This window comes from Equus asinus, chromosome 4 (assembly GCF_041296235.1).
Source record: "Equus asinus isolate D_3611 breed Donkey chromosome 4, EquAss-T2T_v2, whole genome shotgun sequence".
Lineage (NCBI taxonomy): Eukaryota > Metazoa > Chordata > Mammalia > Perissodactyla > Equidae > Equus > Equus asinus.
Genome location: NC_091793.1, coordinates 61,647,768 through 61,662,623, shown reverse-complemented (window position 1 = coordinate 61,662,623; position 14,856 = coordinate 61,647,768). Strand labels below are relative to the sequence as shown.

The 14,856-nt window shown below is 38.0% G+C and overlaps 1 protein-coding gene across 16 annotated transcripts in view; it reads left to right on the top strand.

Moving 5' to 3' along the window:
* Nucleotides 1-14,856, top strand: part of IWS1 (interacts with SUPT6H, CTD assembly factor 1) — a 57,829-nt gene that overhangs the window by 34,082 nt on the left and 8,891 nt on the right. For 7 of the 16 annotated variants that reach the window (XM_014845528.3, XM_070507376.1, XM_044769211.2 and 4 more), the window contains exons 4-12: nucleotides 990-1,185; nucleotides 1,748-1,805; nucleotides 5,653-5,750; nucleotides 6,738-6,888; nucleotides 8,174-8,256; nucleotides 10,188-10,317; nucleotides 11,175-11,292; nucleotides 13,250-13,361; nucleotides 13,957-14,013. In XM_014845528.3, coding sequence (XP_014701014.1) covers nucleotides 990-1,185; nucleotides 1,748-1,805; nucleotides 5,653-5,750; nucleotides 6,738-6,888; nucleotides 8,174-8,256; nucleotides 10,188-10,317; nucleotides 11,175-11,292; nucleotides 13,250-13,361; nucleotides 13,957-14,013 — 1,003 coding nt within the window. Of the gene's footprint in view, nucleotides 1-989; nucleotides 1,186-1,747; nucleotides 1,806-5,652; nucleotides 5,751-6,737; nucleotides 6,889-8,173; nucleotides 8,257-10,187; nucleotides 10,318-11,174; nucleotides 11,293-13,249; nucleotides 13,376-13,956; nucleotides 14,014-14,856 lie in introns of all 16 variants that reach the window. The other 9 variants (XM_014845532.3, XM_070507378.1, XM_070507377.1 and 6 more) reach the window with 2 other exon arrangements.

Sequence of the window (14,856 nt, the reverse complement as noted above, 5' to 3'; positions counted from 1 at the left end):
TGTACTTACTGTCTAAGCTTACAACTGTGAAGTATTGTTTCTTTCTGGACTGTTGTATCTGTACTCTCTCATTCACCTTGATGTTCTAAAATATTACTGGTTTGCCCTGGTTTTCAAAAGCTAATCTTAGTATTAAATTTACTTTGAGTTGTTCCAGCAGCATTTGTTAAGTTCCGACTTCCTCAAAATGATAAACTTGACTGAGTTTCAATGGGAATATGAAACAGTGTGTTTTTGGTTTTTTTAACTAGAAAGGGTAATGTTTCAAAGAAATATGTTTCCATGAAAACGCAGTCGTATCCAGAGTTAGCTGTGAGTCTTTGACAGCTAATGCACTAGATCCCATCCAGACAGTGACTGAGCTCCCACAGGTACCTCTCTCCATCTGTTAAACATGACTGAGTACCCAAATTCAAGGAAGTTATCAAGGGGCTCTACTTAGAGACTTCATGCCTCTGCAGAGTATTCCAGTCTTTACTACTTGATTACCTTTTTTATGAAACTTATCTTTTTTGGAAAAGACATATTCCCTTATAACCTGACGGTTGTTATAGAAGGAAAGAGCACCACACATCTGTCGGTTTACTAAGGGAGATGAGAAATTCCAACCTGACCATGGACAGTCAGGGAACGATGGGGATCCCACAAAACAATGTCCAGGCCTTTTTAGTTCTGCTTAATACTAGGCAGCATAGAAGGGATCCTAGACCTGCACATCAGTCTCATCTTATTTTCTCACTTCCTCAAAGGGAAAGCTAGCTGTTGATGCCTGCTTTTCTGTTGATTTCATTCTTTGTCTTTTGGCCACTTTTTGTAAACAACAACAAATAATTATGACTCTGAATGAATCTTCTAGTTAATTTTTTATCCTAAACTGTGTGTCAGGAAACCTTTGATTGTTGCCGTGTGCTGCCATTTTAGAGTACCTGTTGTACTTAGCAGTACGATGACCATGATGGGATAAGATTGACGGTAATTTTCTTTTTCAGCAGCAGCGAAGAAGAGTCGTGTTGTCTCTGATGCAGATGACTCTGACAGTGATGTTATATCAGACAAATCAGGCAAAAGAGAGAAGACTGTAGCATCTGACAGTGAAGAAGAAGCAGGGAAAGAAGAATTGTCTGATAAGAAAAATGAAGAGAAGGATCTGTTTGGGAGTGATAGTGAGTCAGGGAATGAAGAAGAGTAAGTGACAGTATAACATGAGTTTTCAAGATTTCCTAGAAAGTGGTAGAGAGGGGTTTGTCTTTTAAGTTTTAGATTTGTATTAAGATTTCATGTTGAAGCGTAATACAGTATATCCTGCCTGATTGCACAGCTTAGAGGGATTCAGGATTTTGGTCCGTGAACTGTTGCTGTACACTACAACACAGGTGAATCTCAAAAATACTATCTTAAGTGAAGGAAGGAAAGAGGACGTATTGTCTGATCCCATGTATGTGAAGTTCAAGAACAGGCAAAGCTAATCTGGTGATGGAAATCAGAGTGCTGATTAGCTGTAGAATGTTGATGTGGGGGGCTGACCAGAAACAGCCACAGGGAAACTTTCTGGGGAGAGGGAGTTGTTCTGTATCTTGATTAGGGTAGTGGTTACATGAATGTGTACTTTTGTCAAAACCCATTGAAATGGACTCTTGAGATCTGTACATTTTTACTATATGTAAATTGTATACTGTTAGAAAAATATTTTATGGTCCCTCTGCAAATAAAAAGAAAGCAGATGAAAGTTTTTTATATTATTTTCCAGAAATCTTATTGCAGACATATTTGGAGAATCTGGTGATGAAGAGGAAGAAGAATTTACAGTAAGTATTAAGATGGAAATATTTCCTCTTTTTTCGGGAGGATTAGTCCTGCGCTAACATCCGCTGCCAGTCCTCCTCTTTTTGCTGAGGAAGATTGACCCTGAGTTCACATCCATGCCCATCTTGCTCTGCTTTATATGTGGGACACCTGCCATAGCATGGCTTCGTAAGGGGTGCATAGGTCCATGCCCAGGATCCGAACCAGTGAACCCTGGGCTGCTGAAGTGGAGCTTGCAAACTTAAGCACTATGCCATTGGGCCGGCCCTGGAAATATTTCCTCTTTGACTATGCTTTTCTTTGTTTTTATGGCAGTGGTTCTCTAATAGGTGATTCTAATAAGTAGAAGTAAGCAACTGTGATGTAGTCAGTAGAAAAATCGAGAACAAAGGGATTCAGAAAGTGAAATAAAAGGGTCTACGCAGGCATAAAAGGAAAATAACAGGCAAAATTGAAGTAAGGGGAGGAGGAAACGCATTAAGGGAGAACGAAAGGCACTTTATAATGCTAAAGAGAAAGACTGACACTAGTTTTGGGACTTCTGATTCTAGCAATGGCAGGCTAGATAATTTGGACCAGTCTTCTGCTAAGGACAACTAGAAAAGCTAGACAAAATGTTTAACAATCTGTTCATCAGCAGAGGAGCAAGATAGCAAAGAATTACTAAGCCAGAAACCATCAAAAGAGAAACCTAAAGAGGTAAGCTCAGCATTAGAACTGCTTTTTCTGCGATGTTTGCCTGTTCAGGCTGAGAGGCTGATTATATTATTGATGGCCTGAAGGCTCAAGAGACAAAACTTAGAGGTCAGGGCCTGTTAAGGTTAGGAGACCCTGAAAACCCCATGCTCTGGCTTGGGGCTCTTAGATTAAGGGTGAGCTGGAAGTAAAGGAGCTTTTGCTCAGATTTTAGGCCAGCTTTGAGTCATCTAGCAACATAAAGAACCTTAGTCTCAGAAATTTGAGTAGTGACTTAATTTGACAGTAACCCTTAATCCATTGGCTAGTGCTCTCAGGGACATGGCATATGCAAACAAAAATCCTTTCAGGACAAAGGTAACATACTCAGAGAACTCACATTATTTCTGTAGTTTTTCAAATACACAGTATGGTACACAATCATAGAACATTAAGAGGAAACAAGCTTAATAACAAACAGTAGAAATAGACCTAGGGGCTCTAGATAACAGGAATTTTAGATATTGCCTTAAAAATATGTATATATATTCAGGGAGATAAAAGATTAAAAATTTTGTTAGAGCAAACAATTTTTAAAAAGGGCAGATTTGGAAGAGAACCAAGTAGAAATTGTGGAACTGTAAAAATGTAGTAACTGAAATTAAGAACTCAGTGGATGAGTTTAACAGCAGATGTATTTGAACAGAAAATGAGTGAACTGGAATATAGGTTAGAAGGAACTATTTAGAATGAAGCATTGAGATATATTAGTATGGAAAATGTAAAAGAATAAAACATAAATTATATGTGAGAAGGTTTAACATGGTGAATTGGAACCCCACAAAGAGAGGGAGAAAATGTATATAGCAGAAGCAATATTTAAAGAAATGATACATAAAGCCATAGATTCTAGAAGTTCTACAGATTACAAGCAGGATAAATAGAAAAAATCTACACCTAAATACATCCTAGTAAAATTGCAAGAAAACGAAACGCAGAAGTCTTACAGGCAGCCAGAGGGGAAAAGATTCCATTTAGAGAGGTAACGATTAGATTAACAGCTGACTTCTCGACAAAAACAGTAGAATCCAATAACTGCAAACTCAGAAGTCTGTTATATTCAGCAAAAATACTTTTCAGGAATGAAGATTCCCTCCTTATGTCATCTTATCAATATACCAACTGAAGCAAATACTAAGGGCAGAAAGAAAATCTTAGGTGGAAGATCAAGGTTGCAGGAAGGAAAAAAGAGCAACAAAAGTATGTGAATAAGTCTAAATGAGTATTGGCCATGCAAAACAAAGTCACGTCTGATGTGGTTTAAAATACATAGAAAATTAAAATGTGTGACAGCGCTAACAAATTGGGGGTATACATGGAGTTGAAGTTGTCATAGGCCTTTGCCAAAGTCTGTAAAAGTACCGTTAATACCTAACTTGATTTTTGGTTGTTTATGTCTTCTAAGCTTGTTACTCTTCAAGATTGTCTTGGCTTTTCTTGGTTTTTTGCATTTCAATATAAATTTTAGATCAAGCTTTTGCAAAAAGTACAAAGTATAGACAATGTTTTCTGAATGCAATCCAATGAAATGAAAATTAATAAAATTAGCAAACAAAACATCCTTGCCCCCCAGAAATTTAAAACTTCCTTGTTAAATAGTTCTTGAGTTAAAAAAGAAATCAGTACTTTTATTCCTAAAGGAAGAGAGAACTAAAGTGGATGAACTTAGAGTCTAATTCAAGATGGTAGAAAAATAACAAAGTAAACCCTAGGCAAACAGAGAGCAAGAGTTTGTTCAACAAGTATTTGAGAGCTTTGATGCCAGGGGTTGTGTGGACGTTGCCCTCATGGAGCTTACACTCAGTTAAGCAGCATTTGACAGGAACGAGATAGGCTTCTCTAATTTGGAGAGTTAACATCTGCCTGGTTATAGGTTCAGTTCAGTCAGAAAAACAGCATGCTAGGTGAACCACTGGAACACCTTTCTAAATATGGCATAAAAGAAGCTATAAAGAAAAGACAGGCCATTTCTTTTTTTTTTTTCTTAAATAGTGGTTTGTTTTTTTTAAGATTTTAATTTTCCTTTTTTCTCCCCAAAGGCCCCCAGTACATAGTTGTGCATTTTTAGTTGTGGGTCCTTCTAGTTGTGGCATGTGGGACGCCTCCCCACCATGGCCCGACGTGCAGTGCCATGTCCACACCCAGGACTCGAACTGGCAAAACCCCGGGCCGCCAAAAGCTGAGCGTGGAAACTTAACCACTTGACCATGGGGCCGGCCCCTGACCATTTTTGTTACATAAAAATAAAAGATTATGCCTGGAAAACCTTACTATAACCAAAATCAAACTGTGCAAATGCGAGGATTATGTAGTTCCTATCACTTTCAGAGGGCTAATTTCCCTAATTTTTAAAGAGGTTTTCCATACCAATGAGACAGAGATTCAGCAGAAAAATGGGCATAGCATAGTGAGAGTTTACAGAGAAATAATTACAGATAGCTTTTAAACATGAAAAAATGCCCAGCCTTCCTCATAATAAACGAATGCAAAAAGAGCGATAGAGATGTCTTTTTGTTTTTCAGTCCAGAGATTAGCAAATATCAATGTTTGACAACCTGCTATAGTAGTGAGGAGGTGGGGAACAGATGCACCTCACACTTTGCTGGAAGAAGAGTTAATTGGTATAACCTCTATGGAAGACAGTGTGGCAAATATTTCTCAAAATTTCAAATATACATTATGTCAGTAGGGAAATGTATTAAAAAATAGGAGTTGCAATCATGGTGAAGTAGTCTAAAGCCTTAAAAAGAACGAGGATACTTGATACCATATGAATTGGTCTCCAGATTCTGTTGTTACGTGTGGAAAGTGCAGAACAGTATTCTGTACCCAGTGTGTATAGTGTGCTGTCATTTGTATAATAAAGGAGAGTAGGAAGTATACATGTGTGGAAGTGCTTATATAAATGTAGGCTATTTCTGGGAGGAGACACAAGAAAACAACACTAGTGGCTAGACTGGGGGAGCTCTTTTCTGTATGCGTTTTGTACCTATTTAATTTTTGTTCTTTGCGAATGTATTACTTTAAAAATGCAAAGAATTAAGAGCAGTTATACAGAAGAAAATCATTTGTTATGAGGTTGTGATAACTCTGGCTAACTTTCCTTGTCTTTAGGGTTTTAACCAAGAAGATTTGGAAGAAGAAAAAAGTGAAACACAGATAAAAGAAGCAGAAGATTCAGATTCTGATGATAACATAAAGAGAGGAAAACAGTATGTTTGTTTTGCCTTTTTAAAAAGGAATTTGTTAAAGAGAACTTTTTAAATGCAGGTAGAGACTATCAGAGTTTGTTGTTTCTCATTTTGGTTCCTGATTAAGTGTAGGAAAGAGCCTGTCCATTTTTCCTCCCTCGGCTGTCTGAAAATTAATTGCTCTTGTTATTTTTCTTTCCTTTGCCCTCTGCTCATCTGTCTTAATTTGTGGAGTTATATGGTGCCAGGCTCTTAATTTATATCTTACTGAGTAAGCTCTCCTGAAAAATAACCTAATAAAAAAATAGTTTCCTTTTTAATTCCTAGTGACATGAATTATTGAACTGAATGAGTTTGACAATACCTTTGGAGATTAAGTTATATAAATTAAATTATCATATAAATCATGTCATCTTATTTATATGGTTGTGACAGAGAGCAGGTTAACTGCCTTGTTAAGTGTAATGATTGAGGTGAAAACTTAGATTTGAGGCCTGTAGCAAGTCTGTAGATGTCCATCTTTATCTCACTCACAGTGTTTCGAGAGTGTACTTTTTATTAAAACAAGCAGCAGGTTATTTTTCTTTTTTTCTACTTATGCTATGTAAGACAAAAATATTCAAGTAGTTGAACACCAATCTATTCCCCCCAAAAGCAGTGCAACCAAAACAGAGCCATGGAATTGCAGGCAGCCTCCCCTGAATGAGAACGTGAAATTGGAAATGTTGCTTCTCGGGCTGATACATGGCACGTGTGAATATAGTCTGTGGAAAGTTTAGGGCCATTAGTGTTTACTGTATAACAGTTGGGGTAGTACAGAAGTTGAACATAAAATCTAGGGTCACCGGTTCTTTTAAAAGCAAGTTAAAAGTACTTGCACTTTAAAACAAGGTAGCACTTCATTGGGTTGGGTTAAAATTAAGAAAGTTGTGGTTCTTAACTGTGATGAAAGGAAATGTGTATTTAAAAGGGAAGTTGTATTTCACTTGATTTTGTGTTACTGCTTAGTATGGACTTTCTGTCGGATTTTGAGATGATGTTGCAGCGGAAAAAGAGTATGAGTGGCAAGCGCAGACGCAACCGCGATGGGGGGACTTTCATTAGCGACGCCGACGATGTTGTGAGCGCCATGATCGTCAAGATGAATGAAGCTGCTGAGGTGAGGGGTCCCTTCCAGCTTCATCTTTTCTTTCTCCCACTTAATTGTTTGTATGGCTTCTTCTTTTGGCTTAACCCTTGTATAAAGATACTTTCATTTTTGTAATAAAGCATTTGCTGTTCTAAATTTTAAGCATGGAGATAATTTTAGTTTTTCAGTAATATGTTTAGGAAAAAAGTGAAAAGACTAAGCATTAAGTAAAATGAGGCTTTTTAGCTGAATGGCTTTCCTCGTTTTATGGGAGAGTGATTTTACTCTTGGGTTTGGCTGTTTACCACAAAATTTGGTGTTTATTCACATATAAAAAATTATAAATTCTTGTTTATTATGCTATAAACTCATGTCATACTTTTGCCTCTGATCAAGGGATTGTGTTTAACTCATTGCATTTTAAAATTCTGCCCAAATTGTAAAAATTGGCCAAGTGTTATGCTTTCTTTTCCTCCTCAAAGCCCCAGTATGTAGTTGTATATCCTACTTGCAGGTCATTCTAGTTCTATGTGGGATGCCGCCACAGCATGGCCTGATGAGCGGTGTGTAGGTCTGTGCCCAGGATCCAAATCTGTGAACCCTGGGCCGATGAAGTAGAGCACGCAAACTTAACCACTTGGCCATGGGGCTGGCCTCCAGCCAAGTATTATGCTTAAAAACAAGTTCTGATCTTTTAGAGATACTTCATGAAGTATATATGGATCCAGTGATATGTGTCTATGATTTGTTTCAAAATAATTCAAGGGTGAAGGGAAAAGTAGCTAGAGAGAGAGCTAGAATAAGACTGGCCATGTGTGTTTTATTGTTGAAATGTACATGCCAGGACTATATTATTTTGTTTTCTATGTTTGTAGAATTCAATATTTTCCATAATTAAAAAAATATAAAAAAATGCCCAAGCAAGTACTAAACCCTTCTTTAGTAACATATTTCGTTATCTTAGAAGCCTCATAGCTGGAAAATTATTCCCGATGATAAACCAAATTTTCCCATATATAGTATTTACCCTGAATGAACTCTGAAAACTTGACAATTATGGCAATATTTTAAATTAAAATTGTTCTTTCAATTTGTAATTTTGAAGCTAATTATTTTAGTAGTTGTGTGGGTTTGAGCAACACAGAGAATTTGAGGCTGTACAAAAAGTCCGTTCTTTATTTAATTATCTTCCTTGTAGGAAAAATTATAATTTCTCAGAGACATTGCTGATTTTATTTTAAAGTTTAGAATTGTGATGGTTATAATTCATTATTAATAATTGCTTTTTTTTAAAAATCTTTTTCTTTCTGGTTAGGAAGACAGACAGTTGAACAATCAAAAAAAGCCAGCATTGAAAAAATTAACATTATTACCTACTGTGGTCATGCACCTTAAGAAGTACGTATTCTGTTTTCTTGAAAATGTTTTTTCCTTTTAATGGAATGATATTCAAACTATGTACTTGTGTTCCAGAGATAATTGAAGATTGATTGCCTTCTATGAATTTATGGAAAAATAATAATGGAATTCCCTACATTATGTTGCTTCCTCACAAATTTGTCTTAAACTTTGATGCCTGATGCAAACAAAACAAATAGCAAACAAATATTAAGGAAAGAAAAACTTGGAAACCGCTAATTTTGTTCTTACTTATTTTATTTTATTATTATTATTATTATTATTATTATTATTATTATTTTTAAAGATTCTATTTTTTCCCTTTTCTCCCCAAAGCCCCCCAGTACATAGTTGTGTATTCTTCGTTGTGGGTTCTTCTAGTTGTGGCATGTGGGACGCTGCCTCAGCGTGGTCTGATGAGCAGTGCCATGTCCGCGCCTAGGATCCGAACTAACGAAACACTGGGCCGCCTGCAGCAGAGCGCGCGAACTTAACCACTCGGCCACGGGGCCAGCCCCTTTATTATTATTTTTTGAGGAAGATTAGCCCTGAGCTAACATCTACCACCAATCCTCCTCTTTTTGCTGAGGAAGACTGGCCCTGAGGTAACATCTGCCCATTTTCCTCTACTTTATATGTGGGACGCCTGCCACAGCATGGCTTGATAAGCAGTGTGTAGGTCCACACTTGGGATCTGAACCAGCAAACCCTGGGCCGCCAGAGCAGAGCGTGTGAACTTAACTGCTGTGCCACTGGGCCGGCCTCTAATTTTGTTCTTTATAGACCATTTTGAGTCTGGTAAAATTGCGTCTGCTTTCCTGACGTGATTGAGAACAGAGCAAATTCTGGGAGACTTTGATACCTGTGTTGTACAAGGCTTATATGGCCCATTACATGATGAATTATGCCATTGGTCCTTCTGGAATAGGGGCCCTTTCTTTTTTTTTCTTTTTTTAAAGATTGGTACCTGAGCTAACCTCTCTTGCCAATCTTCTTCTTCCTTTTTTTTTCTTCTTCTCCCCAAAGGCTCCCAGTACATAGTTGTATATTCTAGTTGTAGGTCCTTCTGGCTCTACTATATGGGACACTGCCTCAGCATGGCCTGATGAGCAGTGCCAGGTCTGCGACCAGGATCAGAACCTGCGAAACCCTGGGCCACCGAAGCAGAGCGTGTGAGCTTAACCACTTGGCCACAGGGCGGCCCCAGAACCCTTTCTTTGGTAGATCCTTTCTACCAAGCTCTTTCATTGGTTTGCTGTTAGTCCTGAACAGCTTTGATTTCTCCTTGAGCCTAGCCACAGCCTACTGTTGATGGCTGAAGAAATGCATTAATATACCAGTGAGCCAACAAGCATGGTCTAGGACTTTCCAGTAGAAAATTTCTACCTCTAGCCCCACAGGCAGAATTATCTGTGCCATGTTGCATATATATGACGTCATGTTTTTTCTATTAATATAATTGATTCTAGTACATAAAATGGAATTTAAATATCAGGATTTCATTGACCTTTTTTTCTACTAGGATAATGGTATTATTCCTGGTGTCCTGCAAAGAATAGCACAATTCTGGGTTCTCTATCACCTGAAACAGTTTGAGAATCACTAGTCTGATAGAGTAAACATTATTTTTTTAGTTGTAATAATTGAAGTTCTTTATTCTTTGTGCCGTTCATATCAGTATTAACCTATCTTGTATAATTTGGGTTTGTTTTGTTTTTAACAGATTATCTTTGCCTGTCAAGTCTGTTTTTTGCAAATAGGAACTAAATTTCATATTGCTTTTCAAATTATGAATAGGTACTCAGTAAATAGCGTATATAAGTAACTCTTCAAAAGCAGTTTTTGGAATCATCACTAAATATCTAAGAAAAGTGAAAGGACACTACAGTAGAACCAAAGTTCATAGACTTTTTTTTTTTTTTTTATTGCAGGCAGGACCTTAAAGAAACATTTATTGACAGTGGTGTGATGTCTGCCATCAAAGAATGGCTCTCACCTCTACCAGATAGGAGTTTGCCAGCACTGAAGATTCGAGAGGAGCTGTTGAAGATTCTGCAAGAGGTGAGAGGCAGATGATGTTTGCTCTTCCTTAATTACCTAATGTGGTTTGTGTTATCACAATCTCTGTGTTTTATACATTCTCTGTGCTATAGCCTGCCGGAAGAGAGGTTTTATTAAGTATGTTTATTAGGAACACACCAAATAAAATGAGCATAAAGGGGGAAGGCCTTTTAAAACTTCATGTAACTATAGTATTGAAAGAGAAAGATCTTGGAGTAGCTGTGGTTTATCTGAGAAGAGTAGTGCAGTAGTGGGCATGTTCCAGGGAGGCGCTTGATATAGAAAGAGCACCAATTTCAGAGTCAGATAAACCTGCATTTGAATCTTGAGCTGGGCTGCCTTTATGTGGCTGTGACACCTTGGGCAAGCTGTTTAACTTCCGAGGGAATTCCTGAGGACCCTCATGTGTGCTAGGACTTTTATATATGTTTTGGTGCATATATTCTTCATAACAAACCTGCAAGCTAGGTATATTGTCTCCATTTTATAGGTGAGGAAATTAAGACCCAGAAGTTAAATGACTTGTCCAAGTTCACATAGCTAGCAGATGGCTATGCTTGGGTTCAGACTTTGGTTTATTTGGTTCAGAGGCCTGTGCTGACTCTTGTGTTAAATTGCTAACCTCTAAATTGCTCACGTGAAGTTTTTTACTTTGAGTGAGTGGTAATACTGAACTCTCACCTCCTGATGTGAACACAAAGTATCTTTGTGTTCCATGTCTATAGATCCTGAAAAAGAAATTCTTTGTTATTTGTTCTATTGTGAATGAACCTGATCTTGGAGGTCCTCTAGAGTAGATTGGCAGGACTCCCAGCTTCTGAGTGATTAATATGTATGTATGTGTTTATGTTCCCCAGCTACCTAGTGTGAGCCAGGAAACCCTGAAGCATAGTGGGATTGGACGAGCAGTGATGTATCTCTATAAACACCCCAAGGAATCAAGGTCCAACAAGGACATGGCAGGGAAATTAATCAGTATGTACCTTTTGCTTTTTATTTGTTGTGTTTATGTATAGAAAGAGACATGTATATATAAAAACTCAGTATATTTTTACCAATATTCATTTAAAATGAGTCAATGAAGTGGAATAGGAAGGTTTTTAGATAAATTTTCATAGGTACCAGCTTTTTTCCCCTTGGACTTAAAGTGCTTCTCAGTATATTTAAGTGTGCTATCCAATAGTAAATATAGCAAGTAAAATCATGCATTTTCTGATCATGGATCAAGAGCATATAGAGAGAGAGGTGTTAGAATGCAGACCCTAGAGTCAGCCAGACCTGGCTTCAAGTCCTGGGTTCACCACCTGCCTCACTGCATATCCTTAGGCTAGTAATTTCAGCTCTAAGCTTGGTTTCGTCCCTGTAAAACACAGAATTATGTGTTTACTTTGGGTTATCATAAAGATGAAATGAAAGGATGTACATAAATCACAGTGCTTGGCACATAGTAAGTGCTCAAGAAATGTTAGCCACTGCCTTATTGTTACTTTTATAATGGTCTCCAAAGGCTTTTGCATGTTACTATTTAATGATACCAGAGAAATCTCGAGGAGTCTGAAGTTCATCTAAACAACAGCATATTGTTTATGAAATCCTTCAATATTGAGGATGAAAACCATGTGTATTTTCATCATCCTCAGTAACTCTTCCTGTGCTTCATGTTGGGAAGGAATTTTTTAAACTTAAGGCTAGATCAAAAAATTAACTGCTTCTGGGGCCAGCGAGGTGGCATAGCAGTTAAGTTCGCACGTTCTGCTTCGGTGGCCCAGGGTTCACTGGTTTGGATCCCAGGTGTGGACCTACACACCTCTTGTCAAGCCATGCTGTGGTAGGCATCCACATATAAAGTAGAGGAAGATGGGCACAGATGTTAGCTCAGGGCCAGTCTTCCTCAGCAAAAAGAGGAGGATTGTTGACAGATACTAGCTCAGGGCTGATCTTCCTCAAAAAAAAAAAAGTAACTGCTTCTGTATCTGAATACAGTATTTATTTTTCTGTTGAATTTTTAAGATTATCAAAAGCTTTCAGAGGAATTTAAGTTTTGTTAATAAACGAGAAATATAACATGTTTGATCTTAATAGTCTACACTTATTGCCTATCAAGTAATAAACTTCTGATGCTATTATTTAGTGGTTCTCCGATCCTCTTTTTGCTCTAGACTGAGAGAAGTAGAATGTGCCCCCTGGTACCCATAAATTACTACAACAGTGATTCTGAATCCAGGGGTGGGGGCAGCGATCAGTTTTTAAAGAGATATGGACCCCTGAGATGCTCTGCTTCTTTCTTAGTGTGACAGCACCTGCTGCTCTATCTGTAAAGGCCCTCTCTTGTTTTCGTAGTGTATTAAATGCAGCAGTGAGCCACATTATGTTTCAGAACAGAAACAGCAGCTGGCACCTCTGGACTTTTATTGACTAGACAGTGGGCATGGAGTACTTTTTTCATGTTCACCTTAGCAGCTTTCTTAGACTTAATCAGTACAGACTCTACACTTGCACTGTTAAAATGTAGTTTTTAAAGATTTAGACCATTTTGACAATTAAGGGAGCTTGTTTTAGGTTAGAATAAGAAAGTAGAGGAATTTCGAGATTTTCTGTTTTCAGTAGAGTAAATTTGGAAATTAGACTATGAAATGCCAGCACAGCTAGTTGAAGACTGTCAGAGCGAGTCACATGTTACTTTCTGTAAACCTCTGTGGTGATTATAGGTTTACTTGATCTTTTTACGCTGAATTTTCTCAATCAGCTGGAGCTGGTTATGTTACTGGTATTATGCTGTGTTTATCCTATCAATGGTCCTGCAATAATATCTTTAAGAAAAGAGTCCTCTAAATGCCTGGGATATGACATCACACTAGGGTGTGATTATTTCAAGGAATAGTAGTAGAAATGCTACTTGGTGGACTAAATAGTTGACTTTTCCTTGTTACAGATGAATGGTCTCGGCCTATATTTGGTCTTACCTCAAACTACAAAGGAATGACAAGAGAAGAAAGGGAGCAGAGAGATCTAGAACAAATGCCTCAACGACGAAGAATGAACAGGTATGAGGGAACAGGTATGAGTAAGTGGAGTAAATATTACTGTTGTGATAAGTAAGTTTTTTTGTAAATAAGATCATTAAGAAACCTGTAAGATGGTAGGATTTTGTTTTTCCTCTCAACTTGATATGTCTGTGTGGTTCATAATACCCTTCTAGTTTAAATGTGATAGTGTATAGTGAAGGTTCACACCCCCTTCCAGACTCTTTTGGTTCAGTCTGGTAGAATATGGCCTCTGCCACAGTTGTGGAGTTTGCTTGTGTTGTTCCAGCCACTTGTGGAAAAAACTTTCTCTTTCTTAGTCCCATTCCCAGATTCTTAGGGAAAAAAATGTTACTCGTTCAATTTGTGTCAGTAAACTGGATACAGTTGCATCCAGGATGGCAGGGTCATTAGTTACATGTATAGCAGTTCCTGCTCACCCATAATGATGCTTGGTATGCAAATAATCACTAAAATAAATAGTACTTTTACAAGGTTAGGAATTATTTTCCATGATCCAGTGTAAAGGACCTAATTGTAGTCTTAAGTTTGATCTTCTTTTCTTAGTTACAAGGTTCTAACATTCCTAGTATCTCACTGATTACTTTTTTCCTAGCACTGGTGGTCAGACACCCCGAAGAGACCTGGAAAAGGTGCTGACAGGAGAGGAGAAGTAAGAATTTTATATTAATTTTTTCTTCTGAGACTATATAAGAATGTTCTGCTTGATGCTTTAAGAAGAATAGCAGGGGCCAGCCTGGTGGCGCAGCAGTTAAGGACACATGTTCTGCTTTGGCGGCCCAGGGTTTGCTGGTTCAGATCCCGGGTGCGGACATGGCACTGTTTGGCAAGCCATGCTGTGGTAGGCGTCTCACAGATGAAGTAGAGGAAGATGGGCATAGATGTTAGCTCAGGGCCAGTCTTCCTCAGCAAAAAAAGGAGGATTGGCAGCAGTTAGCTCAGGGCTAATCTTCCTAAAAAAAAACTCAAAAAGAATAGCAGATGAAATGATGTTGGGTTCACATGGTAGGGGATGATTTTCAGTTTAACATTTGTTGAATATCCACAAAGCATTGTATTGGGTTCTCTGGAGGATATAGGAAGTGGAGAAATAGTTGACTCAGTAAAGATTTTGTTGCTCCTAGTTAGATTCTGTGTTAAGCTCTGGAAATACAAAATCTAATTAAAAATAGTTGATGCTCTCAAAAAGTCTTTAGAGAGATTGTAGGCAAAGGGGAAAGCTTAAGCAAAGATAGAGGGTAAGCATCCAAGGCCTGTTCTAGGAATGGCAAGTCGACTGGAGTGGTTGGGCAGTAGTGTGGTGCCTGAGATTGGGGAAGGTAAGGTTGGAAATGCAAATGTGGACCAAATTTTGACAGGCTTTAAATCAAGATGAGGAATTTTCCCTCTCTCTGTGATTCCATAGAGAGTTTTTGAACATGGACATGAAGCCATCAGATTTAATTTGGAATGGTGATGCTGGTGGCATGGTTTAGGATGGGTTGGAGGGCAGAGG